The sequence below is a fragment of the Melanostigma gelatinosum genome (genome assembly GCF_949748355.1).
Source record: "Melanostigma gelatinosum genome assembly, chromosome: 3".
Classification (NCBI taxonomy): domain Eukaryota; kingdom Metazoa; phylum Chordata; class Actinopteri; order Perciformes; family Zoarcidae; genus Melanostigma; species Melanostigma gelatinosum.
Window position 1 is genome coordinate 24,062,059 of NC_136636.1, and position 17,438 is coordinate 24,079,496.

Here is a 17,438-nt window from a genome sequence, read left to right on the forward strand (position 1 = left end):
CAAGAGACAAACTGAAAAAAAAGGAAGAGTCAAGATGAATGCAACAGGCCCGATGTATCCTGACGTTTATTTCCAAGTGTGGGTCAAGTTCTAAAAGCAATGGATCCTACACTTCCCCTGATGCAGAGGTTTTCAAACTGCAAGGTGTGACGCAGAGGGAGAGACGAGAATCAAAGAGAGGTGAAATGGACAGGTGCATGCTGTCTAAAAAGATGGAGAAGTTAGTTATTGTAGTTTGGCCCACTTATCAGTGCAGCCAGCAGGTGGAGCAGCAGGTACTGTAAAACACTGATTGCTGCAATTAGCATCAAAAATCTCACTCCTTCTCAGAGTCATAACCCAATCAAACATAAATAATACACTTTCAGATCCAATGTGACTTACACTTAACAAGGACACGCTCTCAGATGTGCATCATTTAGAAATCAGAAAAAAGACGCTCATTATTACCACAGAACTTGCCTGACAATCATCACGTTTTCCAATAATAGTTGTAGATGTGTATACTCAAGGATACATTGGAAATAGGAATTGCTGATGTGGCTTACTTGTCTTTTAATGATGCCAGTTTGCCCAAATGTGAACAAATACAGGCTGAAAAAAATGTAGCCATAAAGTATGATGTGGATGACGGGCGATATTGAAAAGTCGCAGTTGTCTACATTTTGTAATCAAAGTCCGACTTTGAAAGCAGCTGCCCTGGTGCAACAAATAGTTAAACACTCCCTGTCTGGTGCAAGCCCACGCCTTTCAGACTCCACACGTCCAGGTTGCAACTCCAGGCCGACATGTCATCACGTTTTCTTCAAGAGAATCTCTGACTTGACACGACTCCGCCAGAAACTAAAGAGCTGCAATAAAACTGTTTCACAGGCTTCGTTATCCCCATGACAACCGTAGTCACCTTTATGTGTGACTGTGGAATTCCCCTTTCATATGTTCAAGTGCACAGATTGAGTGACAAAACCCATTTATTAAAAGTCTCTCCTTTTTAATGAAAAGCTTTTACTTTCAAAGTGTTTGCTCATAGCTCAATAATATTTTGACGAAACCCTTGTGTTCCCACAGCCACTTGTTGCCTTTGGCATCAGTCGTTGTGTTTGTCTGATGTACAGCCTCAGGTGGCGAGGCCTGCTTTCACTTTCATCAGTGCAAAAGAGGGACGGCTGCTCCTTTGACATGCCAGTCAAATCAGGTATCACCTATGAAAATATATATATATATATATATATATATATAGTGGCCAACGACCTGCAATTCAGTGTTAGCTCACGCTCAAGATATTAGCTCATGATTAGTCATCAAACCAGTGTAGTTGAGTTGCTTTGGCCTTGAAACAAAAGGTAAAGTTTGGTTGACATGACGCAAGTGTGACGACACGTGTTCTCACGCAGCATTCGTAGCTATACCAACGGAAATGAAAGCGCTGTAATTTTAAGTTTTCTCACGATATCAATTAGTTTGTAATGCATGTACTCATGAACCAGGAAGTATAAAGATCACAAAAGCCCTCATAGGCTGGTTAGGAGTTGAGGTGGCTGGGTCAAACTAAAAAAACGGTTCTTCACTCAGGAGACCACAGTTTGTGCCCCGTGTGAAACGAGAATTCTGTCAAGTAACTTCCGTACTTAAGTAACACCACTTCAGTAGTTATTTTAACCCAAACCATGATCTCTTCCGAAGCCTCATCAACTACTTTTGTTGCCTAAACCTAACTAAGTTGTTTCCTTTGAAGACAGAAGTTCATTTTGACAAAACTGTATGCATGCAACGAGCGGAAATTCACACGTGCTGCTGGACTATCGTAGGAAAACGCGCAAAAGGTGAGGAGTAACTCTTTCTTAAGATTCATATGAACCATAGTTCACGTAAACCTCCACTTATAAACATGCCTGAATTCCTCCTGTCAGTTAATTATTCAACAATCCCAAAGGGATGTAGTCCGTGTGTAATACAGTACACCTTCGAAACATGTGGCAGACGTGTCACCACTATCAAATGGCTGATTGTGTACTTGAGCACCACGGCCTTGCATGTGTATATTTGACTGTGCGAGTGCAAGGTTTCCTGGGTGAATGTGTCGCAGAAGGGAAAGACTTCCCATTGATAGGGAAGCCTTTGTGGGCAGGCCATGCATGCATGGATTGTTAATGTCAGTTGGAAGTGCTAGACTGTGAGTAAGGAGGAAAAAAATCGGATACAGTGAGTCCATGGAGTTTCTTTATAGCAGAAAAAAAAGGGCACTTGGACATCCGGCAAGTGAGGCAGAAACGGGGCCCTAGCTTAAAATGCAAATGGCTTGGTCAGAGGTCCCTTAGCCTCCCCCTCAGAGCATAGAGGCAGCATGAAATCCATCCTGGGAGGGGCTATTGTACTCCGGGAAGCAACCGTGCGGGCCAGGGAATCTCTTTTTTTATAGCCTGAAGCTGTGGGAGAGCTGTGCAGTGCTGCAGAAAAACAGCCGGCCAGAGGTGTGTGTGGGTCTTGGGGGTGAGTCGCCAATCTCTCACTCATCCTTCCTGGTGTCTGTCTCATGCACTGCTGCTATCATAACAAGGCCTCGCGCTCTGTAGCCACGCCGGCTCTCTCTGAGGCAGGCTCAGGTGTAATCGTCTGTGATGGTGTGTGCTCTGCCAAAACAAATCAGCCATTCCCATCCTCTCCTCCTCCTCCTCCTCCACATCCTCTTGTCCTCTGCGCTGCTCCTCTAGCTGCCGGACTGAGACAGAGAGGCACAGACCAGCACAACCCCCAACGGCACTCCATCAGTGGACAAAGCTGCTGCCTTTGCATCATGCTAGCAGAGCTGAGAGTGAGGAGGGAGGCGGAGGAGGAGGGGCAGAATGAAGGGAGTAAAGAGGGAAAGTGTTTAAAGGGACAACAAATATACACGCTTCTCACCTCCTCGGCTTCAGCAGTATGTCCTCCGAGAAGCTTCAGGCGCTCCCTGGTGACTCTTTAATCCTGGTAGCCTCCCATAAACTCAGTTTCTACCACACCGCCGGATCCGGTCCAGTCATCTTTAAGGTCTCCTTCGAGGGCTGCAAGTGGCTGAAAACAGATTGGAATTCTCCTGTGCTGTTTACTTTCCCACAACTTCTCCCCTGCACCGAGTGCACTAGCAGCTCTAGATGAGGTAACCCTCTCTGCTCCCCCCTTCTCTCTCTCTCTCTCTCTCTCTCTCTCTCTCTCTCTCTGCCTCTCTGCTTGTGTTCCTCCCTCTATCTCCCCTCTCTGTCCCTCTCTTTTTCAGATGGGTCCTTTCCCCCCACTCAGCCCCACAATTCTCATTCTGTCCGTTCTTTGGTTTTCTCCCTCCTCCCACTCGCCAGACTCCTGCTGCTGCCCAGACAGCAGCACAAAGCAGGGTGAGGGCTGACAAATACAGCTGGCCAATGGCAGAGTGGCAAAGTCAGGCATGGGGCCAATGGAAAGCCTAGGCGGCTGTGTTTCTACCAATCATGGTAGAAGTGGGCTGGACAAAAGGAATTAGGCGCAATGCTGTCTCGCAGCACTTCCGTGTGGGATTGAAGTTGACTGTTCTCACTGTTTCTCACTCATGGCAGAGATTTATCAAGAGAAGGTGATCATTTTTAGCAATTTGTTGATAAAACTTAAAGACAAAATTATACTTTGCTCATGCTAAATAATAATTCACGTAAGACAAATATTTTGTGTCAAAAAAAGAACCTGTAGTTAAAGTTTGTTTTCAACATATGGTTTATTTTTTATCAAATCTTTACTTTTTACTCAATTTTAACAAAACAACAACAACACGTCGTGTTTTAATGACTTTGGGAGATATTATATTGACTTACATTCATTTCCTGGAGCATTACCGTAACCATAAAATCCACTACCATCCTAATCCTGATCCTAACCTTAAACCAAGTCTTCACCCTAAAGTGTAATGATTTACAGTATATGGGGACATGCATTTTATCACACACAGTTGTGTTTTCATGACTTTTGGGGACATTACATTGACCTAAATTAATTTCCTGGAGACTTAACCTCACCATAACCTACCAATCCTAATCCTAACCTTAAACCAAGTCTTCACCCTAAACAGTAATGATTTAAATTGTCTGGAAATGCACTTTGTCCCCATAAGGAAGGTGAGTCCCCACAATGTAAGTGTGTAACCAGATTTATGTCCCCACAAGTCATGAAAACACAAAACCGTAACACGTAGCACAATATTATAACATCAAAGAGAATGCAGTGTGTTCATTCCTTCATTTATTCAACACTTACACACATTATGCTACATGAAGTATTATATTTATCATCACATCATTTATTGTCTCCTGTTGTTCAGAAAATAATTCATGAGAACTCTGAGAACATGGAATATAAGTCTGAGTATAATGAATGAATAAATGTAAAAGCAGCACAAACTTCATGCCATCATCTGTTTTTTTTATGTAACCCGGTTGTGTTAATATGTAGCTTTATAAGTCTGTAAATGAGCCGACACTGTACTAATAAACATGAAACAAACGCTCTGGTATCCAGCTTGAAAATAAATATTTAAACAGGGTCTGAAACTGCAAGTTTTACTGATGCAAAACTATAGTAATTAAAGCAGAGGAAGTATCCCCCAATCCCTAAAAGATGCTGGGGTTTGAAAATAAGCATTTATTTAACTACCTTTTTAGTTTGAGTTTGGTTTATTGCTTTGGGTCAGACGTTGGCCAAAGTACTTGTATTTCATCTTATTATTGTTGCCTGTTCATTTCTCATTGGGTCCATTATTTAGCTACACAGCAGCTACCTCAGATCATCCATATTTAACGTTACTGTGCCCATGTGGGGGGGGGGGGGGGGGACATTACGTCTCGGAGACAAAACAAAGACTTGAAATTAAAACATTATAAAGTCATGAACAAAAATATGTAAATGCACACATGGAGCTCTGTACATCAGGGAGAGCAGAACATAAAACCTGGAGCACAGGTTGCGCCGGCTAACGTTACATATCTGAAACAAGAGGAGTTTGCGTTGAGGTGGCAGAATGATTATGCCACCTCGATTTATTTGTCTCTCTTTGTCTTCTCTGTAGTCTGTGTCTGCTCTGTGAATGGCCTCTGTTTCCTCTTCGTGTCCCTGATTACACCAGGGATTCTATTTCTGCCTCTAATCACATTTACACCACTGCTGGCTCATGCAGTTTGGGCCAAGGTTACGCGGTAACAAGGTAAATCCTCGACTTCAGCTCGAGTCTCCACATGCACGCCTCTTCATTCGTTCTGCGGAGAAGACAACCACGCGGTGTGTTACTGTAGTCCAGAAGATTTATTAAAACACGTTGAACAAATACACAGAATACAAATAAAAAGATGACAATTCACTTCTTTTTTTTTTTCATTCAAATTTGCTATACAGCACAAATCTCAGAAGCATTAACACTGCTCGGAGCTCATTGTCTGTAAATGCTAGATACACTACCGCCTCCCCGAAAAGTGAACCGTCACGTCAAACGCTTCACATGCATTCGCTGCAACAAAGGTGCCTTTTCTCAGGGTCTTTTGGTAGCTTTTGAAGCCATGTTAATAAGCATGTACATACATTGTTAACATATTTATAATATTAGACTGAAGCCTTTTTTTTTACTAAACAGACATTACATTCACACCGACTTCAGTTTGATTGCATTTCATTGGAGCGCTGTGTTCTCGATGTCGTCTCGTGGTCGTCACTCCAGAGGGGGGGGGGGGGGGGAAGGACATGGTTTTGATTAATGAGCACGTACACGGTGCACTCTGCAGTTCTACGGCAACACCATCCAGCAGACATTCATCTTTTTTTTCTTCCAGTTTGATACATAAATCTGTACGAGATGGACTTATCTCTGAAAAAAAAACATCTTTCAAGTATTTACATGTTTCTGAGGTTCTATCTGTCAAGCAACCTAATACATGTCATGGTCAAGTAATCGATGGCATGAACAAAACCGCACTGATAAACACTAACGGATAGAAGAGCGCTTCAAAGAACAAACAACTCATGTGATGCACTTCAAGGTTCATTTCATGGTTGCTTTTGAAAAATCGGTGGGATAACATTCCAAGATAAAGCGTGTTGTCTGAGGAATGATGTGAGAGGGGAGAGAGAGGGCTTTGCAGAAAGAGAGCACCTCGGGACAACCATTTGAAGTTTGCAAAAGGAGAGTAAGAAAATACGCTCGGCAACTCTGTACAACACCACCTCTTCACTTTAGAGCAGTCCAACCACCATCGCCATCCCAACAAAGTCAAATAAGTGCTGTCAATGGGTGTAACAATACAAACGGGTAATGCCACTCATCTTTGGGAGGAAAAAAAAAAGAGATAAATATGCTCAATAACTATTTGCACTTTCAGTCCAAACATTCCATCGATGCCTTCATTAAAAAAAAGGAAATATAGTCAGCTTCAATTTATAAAATACCGTTTTACATGGTGGACCGCCACTTCAGCACATGTCAGTATGGAATGCACAAGATATGTGGCTACGCCATGCTAACGTGTCTTCACCCCCAGGTAAAGCAACAGGCAGCAACATGAGGAGACCGGACGTGAAGACGTCGTCTAAAGAGTTAATGCTGTGCAACTTCGGGCCTCTGACATTCCCGCGGGTGTGGAGTAAAATACACAAAGGGTACTGGATCGCCTCCTCCTTTAATCTTCTCTAATGGCACCAAGTGACCAGATACATCTTAAAGTTTCACCTTCACGTAAAGAGAAGCAAACAAAAGCTACTCGACTTAAAGTGACATTGCGCCAGAAGCACATATGTTCTTATTCAGTTCTAACAATGAAAGGGGGGGGGGGGGGGGGGGAAAGGGAAAGTCCCTGGGATGTAAGTAAGAGAAGGAAAGCAACCCCTCTCCACTCAGGACTCTTAGGCCTGAACATTAAAGCCCTGCGTGTGGATGTGGACCAGGTGAGCTCCTGTTTATAGTGCAGTCCCACTGGTTACCAGGGTTAAGCTCTACAGCCACTACTAACATTCAAATATTATAACAATCACAAATATTGGTACCGTACACAGAAATACTTCTCTGAAATGCGTTTTTAATAATCATTTTTGCGACTCTTTCGTCTCTTCTCGATCTTCCCCGTGCGACGGCAAGCCAGGCTTCCTCCAAGTGTGTTTCTGTATTTTCAGTATGGTTGGACCTATGTGAGGTAAAATAAACAGCAGTCTCTGAGTATATACAGTGCAAGAAGCCAACCCCCCCCCCCCTCGCAGGTTACTGGAGCTGTTTTTCTGGAGATTGCTTTCTCCAAATGGCCAGCGGGTGGCAGTCTTTAGAGGATTCAGACAGACTGTGTCCAGCTACTGCATACATGATACGAGTTTCTGATGCTTTCAAATCAATATTTGAATCCACTGGTCACGAACATGAATGACAAAACAAATATTCATTGAAAGTAACAATATTGGTCCTCGGAAAAACAATCTCCCATCAAGCTATGAGTGAAGGCGTCCTTAACTCCACTCCTCCTCACAGGGAATGGGCTCCAGTGGGGCACAGTCACAGTGTACAGTGAATAGGCAGGATGATAAAAGCATCGGGGGGGCGCACGCAGAATGAAAAAGTCGAGGCTAGGCGCGAACAAAACACACATTCCAAGATTAGAATGAGCCCCAATCAAGAGCTCGCTCCAGTTTCGCCTCGTAGTGCGAGACTGAAAATTAAAAAAAAGAAATCCTTTCAGGTAAAAAGCTGCTTTATTCTCCCTGTATCCTAAATCCTCCAGCTCTCCGGCACAGGTTAAGAAAAAAGCAAATATCTACTGAAATACTTCTATGGGATCCTCGAAAGATAAAAGTGCCATTGTTAAGATAGATACATCTGCATTAATCAAAAAAAGGTTTGACTTGAAGTCAGGAGGGAGCAGAGGGAAAGAGGAGGATGTGGCGGAAGAGATGGGGCGGCTGTCATCAGCGCAGATTCCAGCCCTGGGAGTTTCTAACCTCGGGTCAGTTTCACAGAGCCGGTCCTAGTCCTCAATGCAGATGACATCACTAGGTTTGCCTGACTTGAGGTCAGGCGTAGCCACGTCTCTCAAGGAGTCAAATGACTTCTTGTCCAGATGGCTGGTCGGGGGTGGAGGGCCGTTCGAGGACACTGAAGAGGAGAGAGGTTTTTATATCTGAGTGGTTCAGTTCAACTTCACAAACGGTGACTTTTTCTTAACATATTGCAGTGAGAATTATGACATACAGAATGTTTTGATTTCAGATGGATTTTTTTCAAACAGAACAAGCACATCAACTTCAGAATCTTATTAGAAAACAAAACTGAAAGTGAGCATACCCAAAAACGTCTGCAAACCCTCATTGTGTATGCAACTAAGGTAAGTAAGATAGGTCAAAGTTGAATAAGGACGTCGGTCTGTTAGCTGTGATAGATAGGACAGTTTGGAAGAGAAAACAAAAGGCAGTGGAGTTATTACTCAAATAAGTTTGGCTCACCAGGGGGGTTTGTTCAAGACACGTCTGACTGCTCGTGTTTCTCGACCTTTCTGGCTTCTTTGCGGCACCGATATGATAACTGTGTTTCTAGATGGTGCCCGATTTATTTTGCAAATAGGAAAGATCAAAACACGACGACAAGCTGAAGTTGAGTTGTAATAAACCAGAATGATGCACCTCACAAAAATTCCATTTAGCAACCATCCACATTCTTATCTATCAATTGTGCGCAACTTATGGAAATGTCCGCTTAATGTTAGAAAGAAATGTCTGACGTCTAGTCCGTCAAAACAGTTAAGTTGTATCAGCTGACAGCGTAATTTGACTGAGCAAATAGATTCATTTAAGTTGCACATCAACCTCGCGTGGCACCTGTTTTACAACATCCTACTGTAAATGTGGATGCTCACCGCTGACGTAGGGTCCCAGAGGCATCTGACTGTAGTTGACCATGGGCTGACCACCCGGCCCTCTGAAGCCTCCGCCGAAGCTGCTGCTGTACATCTGGGAGCAGCCAAAGCCGCCCTGGCTAAAAGGCTGAGAATCAAACATGAGTTATGCCGCTGCGTGTTACAACTTCACATGAATCTGTTACATGATAATTAGAATAATAATAATAACAGTAACAGGAGAGAAATCTTGCATGACAGCGACAGAGATGGCTTTTAAATCCTTCAATTCAACATTTGTCACGTGTTCTTCCTACGGTAGTGAAGTAAGCAAATAAAAACAACAAAGAGCGAGTCAGGTTGAAGACTGTTTCCCTGGTTACGACAATGGTTGGCACAGCAACCCGAAGAATAAAAAAGCCACAGTCAGAGTGTATGACCAAACGCACTGCTCTGCTGAGATCATCGCTTGTATACCCGAGAATAAAAGACACATTCAACTCTGGTGAACAGGTGCAGGAGAGATGAAAGTAGTGAGACAATCCCGTCCTTTGGGACTGAAAGATATAAAGAGGAGCAGAGCGGTCAACGTAAACAACTTAAGGGAGACTCTTCTTTTTATTTCTTTGCACCAGGGGAAACACTGCCATGGGGGGATAGGGAGTTGGAGTCTCCACAGGTTTGTTTTGAAGGAAAAATGCGGTTGCTGAGTCGTAACTACAGAACACTTCAAAGTTTTTGTGCCGGAGTCTTTTATCTCTAGCATCCACTCATCCCTGCCGCATATTTTAGGGAGCCTTGTTCCCTCACCGGCTTCCGCCGCATGGTAATATTCAGCCAAGTCCGAGCCATTGGGGAAAGAGGCTTGTGATTCTCAGCAAGACATGTTATTCCCATCTTATAATGCCAAAATTGGCCCTCTTACAACAAATGGGTACAGATAGCTACTAACAAAAGAGGGGCGTGTATTTGATTTGATTTTTGACCTTCTCGACCGCCGCGTCCCGTCTCACCTGCTGTGGCGGAGGCTCGCTCCCTCGGCTGGTGAGGCGGCTCAGGATGCTCCTCTCGGACATCTGCAGACGGCCCGACACCGGCGGGATCCTGGACAGCATGTTGGGCAGCCGCGTCACGTCAGCTTTCATGTCACTCAGAAGCTCCTCCAGCTGGTTCAGCACTGCAAGATGACAAAAGCACACACACACACACACACACAAAGACACACACAAAGACACACACAGACACACACCACATCAGAAATGGTTTCACTTGTTCACACTCATTTAAAGAGCCCCGCACATGTGGTATCATTTGGTGAGGAAAAGATCAATGAGAGAAACCACAGGGCAACTGCATGAAAAACTTTTTACTTTTTAAATTCAATTAACAAAGTGTAAATAACCTCAAATCATTAAAAGAAAAGTAAATTAATGGTGTGATCCAGAGCCTGAAATTAACAACTGCCAGGAACTAAATGCCATAAAATGTTTCACTAACAGATAAATCAATAAGGGTCACAGACAACAACATTTTCAAGCACTTCAGCGCCTCCGTTTTATACAGTCTTTGGCCTTGGCCTCTTCCCAAACTTTCCTACTGATCGCTGTAAACATGTTTTGATGGTGAGTCAAATTAACAGAAAATGAAGCCACTGTGTCAAACAGGATCTGTCACTGTCTGGATAGATAAAACTGTTTTCAAGTGAAATCATGTTGTTTTAATTCCGCTGCATCTTGAAACAAGGGGAAATGTGAAACACTCCCCTTTTAATATGAGATGTCTGTGGTTATTATTGTGAAGAAACAGAAGGTGTGGATCTGGTCTGCGCTGCCTTTGTCAATGTTGAAAGGAGTAATAAAGTTTGCCGTTTTGGTTCGGACTACGGAGCGTCTGTGTTGTTTCATAAATATAAGCACAACTCACAACTTGGTTGGTTGGTGCCTTTTTTTCGTGAAAAACCAGAAAAGACTCTCGTCTCTTTTTTGTTGCGTAATATATTCATGCTCTGTGTGAAAGTACCTGACAACAATAACTGTTTCAAACAATATATTGATGTGCCAAATAATTGCAAACACAGAAATGCCCCCGGGTGTGTAAAGCCCTTGAGGATAAAATAAATAAACTCTCCGATCAGGTTGATTTGCATTAGAAACTGATTCAAATCGTCTGCGCGCACCGGCAAGCTTTGTTTTTACGACCTTAATGATTCAGTTACAAAAGAAGACTTGATTGTTGTCATTTTTGCAGTGTTCTACAGTAATTACTGTACTGTATTGTTTTTTTTCCAAGTTAAAAATATGAAAAGACACCAACAGAAAAAGATGAATACAGTAATAATGAAATTTGAATAATTATAGGAGGATTTTAGCAGTTAAAAACCTAACATGTGTCCTTGCCTCTTTAATGAATGCTTCATGCATCCGTCAGCAATGACAGAGTTCTTGTGAAATATTTACATGTCATTTTTTAAATGTCATTGGTGTCGGATTGTTTTTCCCAGCGCACCAGCCTTTGGCAGGTGAGGCATAAATTGTGATAATTATGACTGTTGCTATTTTTGAAAGCGAACCACAGACCTTTGTGCAGCACGGCATTGGCGGGCTTGTTCCCAGCCATGGACTCTTTGGACAGGTGCTGGTGGGACTCTGCCAGACATTCCACCTCAGCGAAGCGAGTGTTGAGGGCCATGGCCGGGTGACTGGGGTCCTGGGTCATATTCAGGTACGCTGCCCGCCTCAACTGCTCCTCAATCACCAGAGCCTGCTCCAACAGCTACAGAGAGAGGGAGGGCAGAGCGTGAGGCAGAGGACTCAGGCAGAAGGTGATACAATTTGAGAGACAGTGTTTCAATTTGCATTTAGATACAACAAATCCTTTAATCCTTGAATTATTTCAGCCTTCAGTAGTTATTTTTAATTATGAAGACTCAGGATTGCCTTGAAGCGCCGAGCCAGGAACTTGTTCTTCATCTCTAGGTAGTTGCCCTTATGTATCTCCGTCTTGAAGGGCTCATTCAGAATAGCATAACGCAGGTCATTCTGAATGTCTTGCCAACGAGCATAGCCGTGCCTGAGATGGATTCAAGGTCAAGGGAAACGAATGGCAGCACAGAGCCTCGTAAAATTCCTCAAATAAAAAAGAGATTTTCGTGTCGCTCCTCGCGGTTAGTAAATATGAGTGTTTTGCCTGCAGGTCATAAGTAATTACATTACTTTGCCAGATGCTGAGCTTCTCGCTCCCACATCTGGGAAAGGATACGTTACGATGCCAGCTAAAAGCCAGTAGTCGTGGCGACGGTGCCAGATGTCGTGCATCTTTCCAGAAGACAGCGCCGCTCGCTCTTCAGTTTGCCAGAGGGTGTGCAGCTCTGGCGGCGGAAAAAAAAGGATGAAGACAAAGAGTGGTTAACAACAACAACAACAACAAAGTAACATTCAAGACGTTTCCAGCACATAAAGAGAAGCAAGAGCACATTAACAACACAAACAAGATTCATGACAAAACACAGCTGTTTCATTGTGGCACCTGAGATAAAGAACCTGTAGAGAGACGCTGGAGCACAAAGTGAAGCAGGGAGGTAAATACACAAACACAACATGCAGACGTGAGGGAGTTCCACAGTGTCACAAGCAAAGACAGCTTGCTGTAAACTAATGTTTCGGGAGAGACTTTGACATTCAAGACAGTTTGATTTAAATGGAGGGTTTTAGACCCATTTATTTCCCAGTAAAATCAGCATGAGTGCCGTCATGTTTCTCCTGGCAGTTGATGCATTATTCACCGTGTGTTTATTTTGTCTCTCGAAATAACACCACAACAGTTTTGTCTCTGCTGTTACTTCAGACAATAGTCTCAACAGCTCCGTTTCATTCGTCCCCTTCTGTTGCTGCAGGTCACGCTGTTTTGGTCAATGACAAAAAAACAACAAAGTCAGACTCAGTCTTACCTGTAAAACCTCCATCGGCGATATTAAACATGAACCTGGCTTTGTATCCATTTTTGTCCTCCTTCCTGCTCTCATCCATCTCGTCCAAAGTGTCTTTGTCTCCATTCAATCGACCCTCTAACGCGTCTTCACTCTTCAAATCATCTGCAACAGCTCCGTAAAATGACAGAGCGATCTCTTGAAAGAAAATCTACATACTGGGTTTTTTAGCTTTACAAAAAAACGAAACAGTCATTGCACATGTTTCAATCAAGGAGCATATATACCTGGCTTATTTTCCTTGTCTTCAGTTTTTGCCAGAGAAGATTCGGAATCTCCTTTTTCTGAGGACTTCTCTGTTTCTTTGAGGGGCTCCGCTGTGGACAACAACAAAAAAGGACACAATGAAAGAAAGTGAAATACAATAATATTGCAGCACATCATTATGCACCACTGACTTGTAGGTGAGGTTCGACTGGATGATAGTTCTGTCTGCTTCAAAGCGGACTCTTTTGAGTTGGCCGATGGCTCGGCCTTTGCAGAGGGTGACTCGGTTCTGTCCCTCTCATCTGCTGTCTTCTCCTCTGAGCTGGCCTTGCTCTCTTCACTGTCAGCTGCCTTCTCAGGTACGGATGCTGGCTCTGCACTGGAAGACTGCCGAGGTAAAAACAGACCGGGCAACATGAGGAGAAAGAGCAGAGAGACAAGTTAAAAGGTGTCTAAGTTTGACAGAAGCGTCTTCTGAGGATGATAAGATGAGTGTTGTTAAAGTGTGATGAACCATGAGAGGGTGGATAAGACAATACAGGGCAACAGAATGACATTGATGGATAGTGTAAGAAGAAAAAGGACTCACTTCTTGCTCTGACAGTTTCTTGCTATCTTGCTCTGAGGTCTCCTTGTCATCAGTGGTACCCAAGAGAGACTCAGTCTTCTCTGCAGTCCAGAAAACAACAACTCAAACTTTTTTTCCAGCCAAAACTTGTTCTAAACATGACATTCACCTTACAGTCCGACAAAAAGAAAACATGAACAGCACCGACACTTTGTTCTGACCTGGTGGGACGGGTGTGCCTGGCTGTGTGGCGACAGGGCTGGCTGGCACAGGGGTGTTGGGGTCAGAAGATAAACTCTCAGTCAGTTTCTTCAGCTCCATGCCGATGGGAATCAGATCTGGGGAACTGAGCTTGCCATTGACATGCTCAAACTCTTGCACCTACAAAAAAAAAAAGTATTCGGTTCAACTGTGATAAAATAAAAAAATCCTACTCTTACATGAGATGGCTTACTTTCCTCAAATAAGGGATGAGGAAGAACTGAACCAGCAGTTTTGTTTGAATTTGTCTGTATCCGGTTGCACCAACTCTTCTTAAGTTCAAACTTAGCCCAGTTGTAACATAAATGTTGTTTTTATTCTTTAAGCTAATTTGTCACAGACCATGGGCAATAAATGTCAATTAAAAACATGAATCTCATATTAATAGAAGAAGAGATGTATTGTACCAGATTTAGCCAACTGCTAACTAATTTCATCTAGTCGCTGAGCAGGTAGCGTAACGATGGCCTGCCTCGGTCGGCGCTAGCTGCTATTGGCCTGTCTCGAACGATTCCGTCGTGACGCCCTTTCCGGTCATTACGCTGTCATTTTCTTCGGCGATCGCCAACCAAACGTAAATAATATTAATTCATACATATCAAATAATCTGTGTGTCAAATTTCATGACTATATATGGACGTTTATATGTCTAAATACTATAGGAAAGTGACTTTGATGAGAGGAAGCAGAAAGAACGCTCGGGCGACGCTCTTTACTCTGAGAAGTGTCTCTGTATTTTCTCCGTATTGCTAATATGAGTTAGCATGCGAGTGTAGTTTGTAGCTAGCTTTACACTACTTTGTCTAGCCAATGAAACTATAGCATTGATGTGTGACATAATCTGTCGTCGAGGGGAGGGAGGCAGAAATGTTGTGTCTGAAAAAAAACAGTTGTGGCCGCGGGAAAAACGATCAAAGAATCATAGCGCGAGTTAAAGGTAGGCTGCTGCTTGTTTGGTCTTAGCTCTGAAACATAACAGCAGACATGTAAAATAAAATGCTTTTCTTGTTTATCATAAGCCAGGCTACATCAAGGATAATAATGCACAATGATCTGATCAATTATGCAAATAATGTTGGTGTGTGTGTGTGTGAGTGTGTGTGTGTGTGTGTGTGTGTGTGTGTGTGTGTGTGTGTGTGTGTGTGTGTGTGTGTGTGTGTTTGAGAGTGAGAGAGACTGTACATTTATTGAAAGCCAGCAGTGGCTCTTATGATTAGAACTATTTATGTAGCTAAGCCTCCAATATAACACAGTGCTGTTATACAGTATATAAGGTTGACCAAAATGTAATGTTTTTGACTTAAATGTCTCTCTTGTGGTTTATGTTCCTGCCTGAAAAGAACAGACAGAGAACAGCGACAGAGAGAAGGAAGAGAAGACAGGCAAAGGGAGACCGCAATAAGCAGAAAAACAGTAGAAAGCAGACCAAAAGAAGCAGAAAACAGTGGAAAGCAGACTCAAAGAAGCAGAAAAGACCAGAAAGCAGACAGCAATAAGCAGAAAAAGAGTAGAAAAGACAGGAAGAACCTTTAAAGTAAGAAAGGTAGGTAATGTGTGTCTGTGTGAGTTTTTTTCCTTTACAGGAGGATCAAGAAAATAAGAGATGGATATAGAAATTGTAAATCTACAATGGTTTAAGGTAAATATATTTATGTCTATGCATGTGTTAAATATGCATGCGTCTATACATGGTAATCTGGCAATTTATAGAACTATTCAATTTATTGAGACATGTACTGTGGCTTTAAAACAAATTTTGTATTTAATTTCTTACTGTAAATGTGTATTTGCAGATGCCAAACATGCGGCAAGTCAGGAAGAGGGAGAGGAAGACGAGGAAGTGGACCCAGGAGGCCATGACACAGGCCCTACTGGAGGTGAAAGCAGGCAGGCTTTCTCTACGGCAGGCAGCCCAGCAGTTTGGGGTCCCTAAGTCCAGCCTGAGTGACCGAGTCAGTGGAAGGGTGTCCTCTGACTGTGTCTATGGTCAGAGGACACTCCTCACCCCTGAAGATGAGGATTCCCTGGTGGAGTACTGTTTGTATTCTGCCAGTCACGGGTTTCCACTGACGAAGCCTCAGGTCCTGGCCCACGCTCTGGCCATCTATAACCTCCGCCACCGGGACGCACAAAGAACCGTGCTTGGCCAGACGTGGTGGATAAACTTCCGGGAGCGGCAACACCATCGCCTTACTGCCCGGACCCCAGACATCATTGACCGTGGGAGGGCATCCTGCGCCAAGAGGGGGCCAATTGAGGAGTATTTCGGGCTCCTCACCACCACCCTGGAGGAGCACGGGTTGAGGGAGAAACCTCGTCAGATATACAACTGCGACGAGACAGGGTTTCAGCTGGACTCTACAAGAAGGAAGGTCATCGTGCCCCGGGGGACTAAACATGCTTACAGGCAGGCCCAGGGAACCAGAGACCACATCACCGTCCTGGCCTGCCTCAACGCGGCTGGAGAGGATGTCCCCCCATTCATCATCTACAAGGGGGGATATCCTGGGGGCCCCTATAACAAGGAAGGGGTTCCCGATGCCCTCTACGGGAAGTCGCCAGCAGGGTACATTGACAGTGAGCTGTTTAGGAAGTGGTTTGTTGGGCATTTCCTGAAGTTCGCCGTGCAGGAGCGCCCGCTGCTGCTCATCATGGACAGACATCAATCCCACCTGGATCCAGAGCTGGTCCGGGCGGCACAGAGGGAGGGGGTCATTCTCTTGTGCCTGCCACCACATACGTCTCACATCCTTTAACCTCTGGATATGAGTTTCTTCGGACCCTTGAAGGCAGATTTCTCTGGTGTTACAGGAGATCTGTCGGCAGTGAGCCACTCCTTCTTGGTTTCTAAGAAGGAGTTTTCAAGGGTCCTAAGAGACTCCTACCAGAGGGTGAAGGATGGTGGTGGCTGGGTTCAGGAGGTGTGGCCTCTACCCTCTGGACCCAATGGCTATCGACTGGTCACGGGTCATGCCGTCCGGGCCGCGGCGTGGGGCCTCCTCACCACCTCCACCAACCTCATCGGCATCTTCCTGGGCTGCGCCTGATGTTGCCCTCCCCTCCCAGCATCCCCTTTCTCCAGCCCCTATCCCCAATCCCCAGAACCAACCCCCACCTGCCCCTCCTCCCAATCCCTACATGACCCATCCCCTGGTAACATCAGGCCGGATAACAGTAGACCTGGCCCACCTCCTGGCCGAAATAAACTACAACCGCAACACCGGCAAGGTCAGGAGGAACATCACCAAGGCCAGGTTACTGACAGCTCAGGAGATGTCTGACGTCATCGTGGAGGCAGAGGGCCGTGCTGCAAGATGGGAGGCCCAAGCTCTGGCCAGAAGAGACAGAGAGCAGCAGCGGGCCGGAGACACCGGCCTGGCAGCCACTTCCTCTACCCTGTCTGGCGGCTCTCGCCCCAGCCGCAGAAGACCAGTGTCCCTTGGGGCTACTACAGCCACCAGCTCCGGACTTTCCATCGCCGGTCCCTCATCCCGCTCTGCCCCCTCTTGTGCCTCCCACGGTCCCCGGCTGCCTGCCAGCAGCACATCACCACCACTGAGCC

The 17,438-nt window shown here is 44.6% G+C and overlaps 2 protein-coding genes across 2 annotated transcripts in view; both read right to left on the reverse strand.

Moving 5' to 3' along the window:
• The window catches only part of arhgef10la (Rho guanine nucleotide exchange factor (GEF) 10-like a), a 118,751-nt gene extending 115,573 nt beyond the window's left edge, over window positions 1–3,178 (reverse strand). Inside the window, exon 1 of the mRNA XM_079265254.1 lies at window positions 2,902–3,178. The gene's annotated coding sequence lies outside the window, so the exon portion shown is untranslated. The remainder of the gene's footprint in view (window positions 1–2,901) is intronic.
• Window positions 3,179–5,415: 2,237 nt separating this feature from the next.
• The window catches only part of chd5 (chromodomain helicase DNA binding protein 5), a gene marked incomplete at its 5' end in the record, with an annotated part of 47,936 nt that continues 35,913 nt past the window's right edge, over window positions 5,416–17,438 (reverse strand). The window contains 11 exons of the mRNA XM_079265506.1: window positions 5,416–8,119; window positions 8,877–8,991; window positions 9,869–10,032; window positions 11,432–11,627; window positions 11,792–11,924; window positions 12,114–12,222; window positions 12,802–12,945; window positions 13,068–13,157; window positions 13,239–13,434; window positions 13,637–13,716; window positions 13,837–13,996. Coding sequence (XP_079121632.1) covers window positions 7,992–8,119; window positions 8,877–8,991; window positions 9,869–10,032; window positions 11,432–11,627; window positions 11,792–11,924; window positions 12,114–12,222; window positions 12,802–12,945; window positions 13,068–13,157; window positions 13,239–13,434; window positions 13,637–13,716; window positions 13,837–13,996 — 1,515 coding nt within the window. The 3' untranslated portion in view covers window positions 5,416–7,991. The remainder of the gene's footprint in view (window positions 8,120–8,876; window positions 8,992–9,868; window positions 10,033–11,431; window positions 11,628–11,791; window positions 11,925–12,113; window positions 12,223–12,801; window positions 12,946–13,067; window positions 13,158–13,238; window positions 13,435–13,636; window positions 13,717–13,836; window positions 13,997–17,438) is intronic.